Genomic DNA, 8,523 nt, shown 5'->3' on the forward strand with positions numbered 1-8,523 from the left:
GAAAAGCTGAGAGCAGAAACCTGGAGGAAGCTGCAGTGTGCCAGCCGCTCACAACCAACCGGGTAGATGTTTGAAAGGAAGTTAAACCAGCTGTGTGTGTGCTTGAACGCATGGGCAAACCACTCCCAAAGTTTCCATGATGTTTTTGTCACAGCTGGGGCAAGCTCACCTTGGTTTTAGGAGTCTGTGTCACATTGTCTCCAATTATTTCAGTTAGGACAGCTTGACTTACCACGGGTTAACCCATTCCTGTGCCCATGGCACGTGCACATGCACGCTATAGCAGCTGAACTATGAAGAAGGGAAGGCTTATCAGGAGCTGACAGCCCTCCACCGTGCAATGCTCCACTGGCAGCACCAGGTTTGCTCAGCGGTATAAATGCTCAGTTTGTTAAGGAGGTGAGAAGCTTTCACAGCGTCTCCCTGTTGTATTGTGAAGAGGTCGAGCACGGCTCTGGATTTACTGTAGCTAAATTCAAAGAGAACTGAAAATAGAATTTTAAATTCCAAAACGGTGGGTTGGTGCTACCTCATTAGTACCAGTTACAGCCTGCCTCGATACAGTGGCTGTTGTTGAGGAAGGTGGGGAGTCAGGACAGCATTAAAAGGCTGCTAGGCACATCAGTCAAGTATTACATGGGCTCTTGTTTCACTTCGGATACACCTGAGCTCTGTCCTCTGTTTTTTCTGATTTCAAGATCACATTCTTTGAACATTCCTTTGCAAAATTGTTTTCTACTTGTATATCTCAGTGTCATATTTAACTCATCATTTCTTGAGCGGTATGAAATACTGGCTAATTCCTAGCACCATACACATATCTCTTTGTACCCCAGTATTACTCCATTTCCCAAGCTAAGGGCAAATACTGCTGCCTATTCATACTTTGCAGAGTTCCTTTCTCCTTTCAAGACATCAGAGCTACTTTTGCATGCAGGCGTTGACTTTATACCATCAAGGAATTAGAAGCTGATCTCTACAGCTAAAAATAAAAGCCTTGTCAATGTCATTCACAGTTTATTAGCCCTGATCTGCAGGATTAAATGCTCATGTTTCCAGGAGCTTCATATTCTTTCTTACTTATACCTCAGCAAATTTGCCATATTCCAGACTGATGTGGATTGTGAGTAAAAACAATTGAAGAAACTTCTTCAAATGTATGCATGCTTCTACATTTATTTTTAATGTTCTCTTGTAAATTATTCAATTTCAGCAAAGATAATGGTTAGTGCAGAGTTTGGAAGCCAATCAAATCGAGTTTAATTCCATTTTGAGACTCCTGAAAGTATGATTCATTATCAGAGGGCACAGCAGGATACTTATGGGTGCCTATTTTAATTCAGCCACATCTCATTACTACCTGTACCAATCTCCTGTGAACAAAACAGCATTGGCTGTTCAACTTTCACTCCACAGTCCCAGCGGAGAACACATCACAGTGGGTCCAGCAAAGCCAGGACCGCTGGGGATTGCCCATCCCACGGTGATGCCTCCAGCAGATGCCTCTCCTCCTCACTTACCATCCTGCAGAGTTGTGACCGCCTCAGTCTCTGCGCTGAAGTCACTGTCTCCAATGTCATTGGTTGCTTTCACTCGCAATTTGTAAGAGGTGAACGGGTTCAAGCTGGAGAATGTAAAAAATAAGGCTGAGGGATGAAATCTCCCCACATCATCATCGCTTGCCTCAGAACAAGCCTCTACACAGAACCTGCCCACTGGCAACTAAAGTCATTGAGCAGCTCTCTCTTCTCCACACGGCCTTTTCTTTGCAGTCTCCCCCAGCTTCCTCATGCCATGGGGGTGTTTGCACCCTCGCTGCCATCAGCATCTTCTCAGATTTGCACCGGCCTGAGTTCCTGAAAACACGCAGGGATTCACAGCTGAATCGGACTCCAGGAACCAGCCATGAACCAGTTCACGGAGCAGCCTCTGACTGGGGATTGTTGGGAAGGACAAGGCATGCTGCATTCCAGTTTTGCATGGCTATGCTAGACCTGGCTTTCAAGGAGCTTTGCCTGGGATAGTCTCAAAACAGATTTGCGGATCAGCTCACCCTCAGTGCACGGATGGGGGTGACAGGTAGCAAGGAGGCAGTAACGCGTCCAGAGTCAGCCAGCGCGCAGCAGGCACTGGAATTCAGAGCACCAGCCTTCTGACTAATCCTCTGGACTACACCGTTTGATCAGAGCTTTTTATTCCTACTGAATTTCAAATTAATACTATTAGCCGGATTATTTAATAAAGACAGTAACAACAGGTTCCCTGCAGCTCTTTTATCTGTGCAGTGCTGTAAGATACGCAACCAGTGATTTCCAGCTGACATAACCTTCGCAGAGATCCTTTTGTCTTGGCTTGGCAGGGGAAGGTGTGGGGGAGGCTGCCTTTTGAGCCACATGCAGAGTCAGAGCTGTAAGTTACAGGGGATTTAGCTAATTAATTGGTAGTGTCTAGTCATCAGCAGGCAAATGTAACACTGCCTACAACCCCAAGTAAAGTTACTTGTAAGGAATGATTAAGCATCAAGGCATAATGCATTGTGATGGGCAGCACTCTCACATCACGCAGGTACTGCTCTGCTGGACTTGCCCAAGAAAATGCTTTTAGCAAGGGGGAAAAGACATCTTTTTCAGCAGCGCTGCCCTAGTAAGACACCATTACTTACCTACAGCCACTGGAAGAACTTGAATCATCTTTCTTGATCTTTTGTTTCCAGTAATGCCAATGTTAACTCTACATGACATAGTCGGTTTCCTTGATTTTACGGGTTCTGACTGGAAAGATACTGGGTCTAATTCGGGGTGGGCATAACACCCCCAAGGTCAGCGAATCGGGTCTATATTTGTACCTTTAAGTGCCAATTTTTCTTTTTTCTCCACAGTTCGATGAGAGGATAGCAATGTGTCTGTATCTTCCGGCACGTGCCCAGTGAGCTGCCATATACCACAGCCACTGATGGTTTTATAACAGATCTGAAAAATCTGTATCCAAATGCTTTAAATACTTGATTCTCCAAAAGCCTTTTAGAAATAATCCGATTTGTACTAGCTCGTCAACAGAGGAAATGGACAGCAAAACAAGTATCTTCTCAGAGACATTCGATTGCTTTCACAGATGTTACAAGGACTTTAATTACAACAGCATTGCTGAGGATATAATGAAGCCTGACTAACAAAGTTTAAACATTCTGATGCTATCTGTGAACTTCAGTATGGAAAATACAGATAAAAATGGTTCTCATTTCATCTGGAAAAGCTTATACAGAGATAATTGCAATGCAGCATTGAGAGGGGATTTTAACATCAGTCACTACTGAAAGGCTCTTTAACTAGTTGTATTTTATAGAGCATTGTGTAGTACGTATGGTTTAGCCTGAGTAATGTTATCTGTGGGGCTGAGCTTTCAGGAAGGGCTTCGAAAAGATGCACTGCACTCCAACTTTCATTAGATTTATTGCACGACCCTCACCAAATCTCTCAACTGCTGTTCATAACGCCACCTCCAAAATGGGAACAGTGACCTCACTTAACCTCTCTTCTCCAAAAAGCCTGTGAAGCTGAGGGATGCTTGCTTTGGCTTCTGAACTGTTGGAAGTGGAAAGCGCAGGAATTTCTATGCTAGCCTGGGATCATATGGTACCTTTCAATAATGCAGGACGTTGCCTCGTGGCTGATGGAAGAGGAGTAGGTTTGCCAGTCTCCATTTGGCAGTTCTCGCACTTGTACCGTGAAATATCTTATTGGTGAAGATCCATCACTTCCAGGGATCCACTTCAACAGCAGACTCCGTGATGACACATCACTCTGGGGGGTCATCACCAGCCTGGGAGGTGCTGGTCGTTCTGCAATTAAAACATAATTTGGTTTGAGAGGAAATTCAAGCTAACACAAAATGTGACGGCCTGATCAGATTTTCATAATGCTAATGCCACAGGAGATTGGACATTTGGAGTTACCCCATGAAGTATACAAGCCATCTCATTCCTTAACCTTTTACTGTAAAGAGCAGTAAAACCGATTATCTCCCTGCATAAAAGGTCACCATTGAACATACACCTTCCTAGCAACAGACCTCAAAATTGGTGGGGGGTTCTTAGCCTGGCAGGTTAAGGAAGAATCATTAGGACCAGCAGCCAAGCCAGCCAAGGAAATCTTTAATGAAACTCAGCCATGCTTCCATCTGCAATTGCTCTTTCGACAGAATTTGCCTGTAAACTAGTTCCCTTTTTAACCCGTGCTTACTCCTTGGGACTACATTCTCCCTGGGCTATGCAGCGTTCTCTTCCACCAGCTGCTCCAGGCATGAAGAAGAGGAAGGGATGAGCTGGAACAGGCTGTTGTGTAGCAGGGTCCAGCATGACTTAGAGCTGATACTGAATTCCTGCACCAGCTCTCTCTGACAAGGAACCGGGAACCATCAGCAGCTCCTTCCAAACCCCAGCTCGGAGACGGTGCAGAGCTGGGGCTTGCGTACCTGCTGCTCCCAGACTGCTCCAATTCCTCCCATCCTACCCCCTAACCTTGAACCTGCAAAGTCAAACCAGCCAGTGCCAGCGCTGAGGGAGATCTCTCCGGAGTAATTAACCGTACACCTTTTAGATGAGGCAGGGAATGGTAATGCAGGTGTAAGCATGCCAGTCCCCGTTTCAGTATAGATCTCCTTTCCCGTCACTGTGTCTCTGCACTCCATCGATTTCAATAGAGAAACTCTATAGAGTGAGGAATAATTGTTTAATTGTTTATCATGAAGATTATTGATTCTGATTAAAATGTGTGGCATGTAATAAAGCAAAAATTGATTGGAGACACCGCAGTGACTTGCTTTTGAGAAGCAATTCAATTCAACTTCATCAGCACTCGTTTCCATATACACACCTCTGCCTGCCCGATTCCTCACAGCTTCATTTCCCTGCCATCCCCCGAAACCACTTCCTCTACGTTTTGGCATTTCTCTGCAGCATGCTCTTGCTGACATCAGTGCCCAAAGATTTGTAAGTTATTAGCTGGAGGAAGCCCTCGGTGCCAGCAGCCTGCGAGCCGGAGCACAATGCAAAAGGTCAATGCCTTACACTGACAGGCTGAGACAGGTATTTGGGGTTATTCTATCATGAGGAAGCGAGTGTCACGCAGAGATTTAATGCTCTCTGCTGATAAGCTTTAACCAGCTTGCAGTTTTGGGCAGGTCAGATCTTGCAGTCAGTCTCCCGTGATTGGGTTTCCTCCTTCTGCTAATGGGAGATCTGAAAATCTCCTGTAGTGCAAGATATACCTCCTGACTGTTTGTACAAAAACATTAGTATAAAGAGTTTATTTATGGGAGTTTAGCCACAAGCAAATGCTAAGGTGAGCTGTTTGTGCAGGCATGTAAGGCCAGGCCACATGACTCCGTGGACTACTTTTAATTTCTTGCTACATCTACATCTTCTCTCTCAGTTCTGCCCTGATCACCAGTGTTGACTATTCTGGAGGGTATCACATCACTAGGTAGATTCAAAGCACCACAGAAGACCCTCTGGCAAATACAGCTACAGTACAGCTTGGGAACTCAAAATCACAGCTATCATTGCAAAATGTAAAGATTTCTCTTAAATCCACGGAATTTGAAGAACCAGAGTGACCAGTTTCGCTGATTTTCAGGGGAATTTTTGTGCCTGCCTGCCTGCCTTAGTATCGAGGACATTGAACGCATTTTTGTTAATGGAAATTAAGTGTCCTTTCACTCTAGAATATTTACCGTAATGTATAGAAGTTTTGGGTGTGTTTGTTTACTTGTTAGCAGAATAGCTGCACTGGATAAATTCCTTTATCACCCCCTCCTATCAGTCTTGCTGATGCAAGATTACACATTCTTCTCTCCCTGCTTTACGTATGGGATCACTTCGGTTAACTCTCAGTGCTTTGGGACTCTGTTCCATAGCATGCCTAGAGACATGGTACAGCCATCCATCAAAAAGAGAAAGGGTTCATTTTATACCATGACTTCCCTATTCAAGATAACCCTAAAGCACTGATAGCAACGAGGGATCATTGTTCGCGCAGCAGCGCTGGGAGTTCTGCCTTGAGCTATTGTGTATCCAGCAACAGCTTGGGCACGGTCTGGGAAATCTGAACATATTTTATTGAAAAAGAAAAGGCTCCGAGCTTTGAATATTCACTTTATTGGGCATGATGGGGTTTTTTTAGAAACCCACATGTTGGACTTTAAACTTCCACCCACTTTGACAGCAATCAGATGGGGTGGAAGAAACATCGAGCTGATAAATCTCTTTGATGGACAGTATCTTTAGTAAAGCACTTTAACTTTCCTAATACATCTCTAGAGGTTCTTTCTCTGAGGACGGCATGGTTATGTGCTGGAAAGGCTGCACATGACATGGAGAGATATGCCAGTGGGAATTTAAACACCAACCAGAGAGGCCAGAAATAGTTGACGTGCACCCTCACTGCCAGTGGTTGAACATCAGGTCAATGTCCTCTCTTCTTGGTTTCATTTACACACACGTAACTCCTGTTTTCTTTAAGAAGGTTCCCTACAGAACAGAATTTGCTTGGAAATTCAGAATGTGAATAACCATTTTATGGCTGATGCAAGAAGCAGAAAAATTCTGGGTGATCCGGATGCAAATGCTGTGATTCTGTGTGAGTAATTACTAAACACATTAGGTCAGGACTGAGGTACAATGGAGGAGCTGTGGAGAAATCCTGCAACATCACCGCCTCTCATTTTGCATTCCCTAATCAATATAATTCATCCATCACTTACTTTCTCAAGATTGCAATCTTTCTAGAAAACGAGAGAGCTGAAAAAAAAAGAGATCTGCCTGCGGAAGGAGGCTGCATATGGCCAATATAGCAGCTGATGGAAAAATCAATCTCCAGCAGCCCGGCAGGTTAGAAGAACTGTGTCTCATAAAAGTCTGTCTTGCTCACCAGGTTTCTCAAATCATGATGTTGCTATGGTTTGGGGCAGGTTTATGGGGTGAGAAGGAGGAGGTGTGCAGGCTCTAGCCTGTTATTAAAATTCCCCTAAGCGCAGCACAGGCTCCAAGGCACGCAACAGAACGGAGCTCAATCCGCGGCTGCAAGCATTACCTCTTTTTTCTGTTGTGATCACTGTGGCTTCCAGCGGCTCCCCCCAGCCCTGCCTGGTCTTGGCAGATGTTCGAAAGATGTATGCTGACTCAGGGGTGAGATCTGTAGCAGTAAACTGCCTGACTGTTGAGCCAACCTCCACTGTCGTGAACTTGTTGGGGCTGCTGCTGGCCAGGCGGTAGGCGATCTGATACCCTGAAATCACAGCATTGACAACAGAGAGAAAAAGGGTTAGGAGTTTTTCCTAGAGGGTACAAAAGAGCACCAAAAGTATTAGTTTGTTGTAATTAGTTGTTTATCTGAGATCAGAACAAAACAATTTACTTCCTCTAGTGTTACAGAAGTGCTATGCAGCCCTGCCCCGGTCAGGGGGCACCGCACCTTGTGAGGGACATCACACACAGTGGCACACACAAGGGTCCATGAATATCTGCCATGAAACTGATTTCACCTTCCACCCTTTATACTGACCCAGTTCAATCTTTTCTGAGCATACTGGTACCTTTTTGGAAAGACAAAGGAGTAAACAGAGTCTGTGAAATTAATGCCACCATATTGAGCCAGTTCCAGACAACACTCTGTTTCAGCTTTCCACCCAAACACAGATGCACACACGTGTGTCTGGATGCACACACACACACGTGTATCTGGATGCACACATGCTCACACACGGTCACACGCTGTTCTGCCCTCTCACAGTTTCAGCACTGACTCAAGCTCAAGGTTCTTCAACTGCAGAGCAGCTGGATTGCCCAAACCATGCAGACTCATGTAAAGGCTTGCTCCTGCCTTGTGCACTTGCCATTTCTCATCTCTCCCACTTCCCTGTAACTGCAGCAAGTGCCAGAACTACCAATAAAACCATCCTCCTTCTGTCATTCAACATTGCCGCTCTTGCCTGCAGCCCGAGGAAGAAGCCTGCAAGCTGTGAAGTCCTGCTTCAACCATGCAGCACTTAACAATCAATTTTCTTGGTGCCTTTAAGTGATAACCCCCATTCCAACCTGCCCGACAATTAGGATTTCACAGTTTAGCTTGTATTATTAATGATCCAACTGTGCAAAGGAGGGCTTCCAGAGTTCTCACGCACCACTAGCAACAACTGTCCCCCAAAGAGGAGCTGCCAAATGTTCAAAATAATTCTGTAAACCCAGTGATTGAATCAGGCTCTCGCTTCTGGAGCTCGATGGTAACTTTCAGTCCAGATGCTGAATTCCAAAATCAATTAATGCCAGAACTGGTGTGGGGCTTTACTGCCCAAGCTGAGTACAGTTGTATGATTAAACGCTTCATGGAGTTACACAGGGCAGAGGGCAGCCAACAAATCCAAATCAAACCAGCTGAAAACAAAACAGTCATGACACGATTCCACCAATGCTCTGCTCATCTTCTGAATGACAAAGCAGTCTGCAGCACCTGAGACCATCTCTTTCCC

The 8,523-nt window shown here is 45.1% G+C and overlaps 1 protein-coding gene across 1 annotated transcript in view; it reads right to left on the minus strand.

Annotated features, from left to right (window-relative positions):
* Positions 1 to 8,523, minus strand: part of SDK1 (sidekick cell adhesion molecule 1) — a gene marked incomplete at its 5' end in the record, with an annotated part of 284,258 nt that overhangs the window by 52,922 nt on the left and 222,813 nt on the right. Inside the window, 3 exons of the mRNA XM_010138858.1 lie at positions 1,521 to 1,624; positions 3,637 to 3,838; positions 7,089 to 7,283. Of these exons, the coding sequence (XP_010137160.1) occupies positions 1,521 to 1,624; positions 3,637 to 3,838; positions 7,089 to 7,283 (501 nt within the window). The remainder of the gene's footprint in view (positions 1 to 1,520; positions 1,625 to 3,636; positions 3,839 to 7,088; positions 7,284 to 8,523) is intronic.

Source organism: Buceros rhinoceros, unplaced genomic scaffold (assembly GCF_000710305.1).
Source record: "Buceros rhinoceros silvestris isolate BGI_N320 unplaced genomic scaffold, ASM71030v1 scaffold4876, whole genome shotgun sequence".
NCBI lineage: Eukaryota > Metazoa > Chordata > Aves > Bucerotiformes > Bucerotidae > Buceros > Buceros rhinoceros.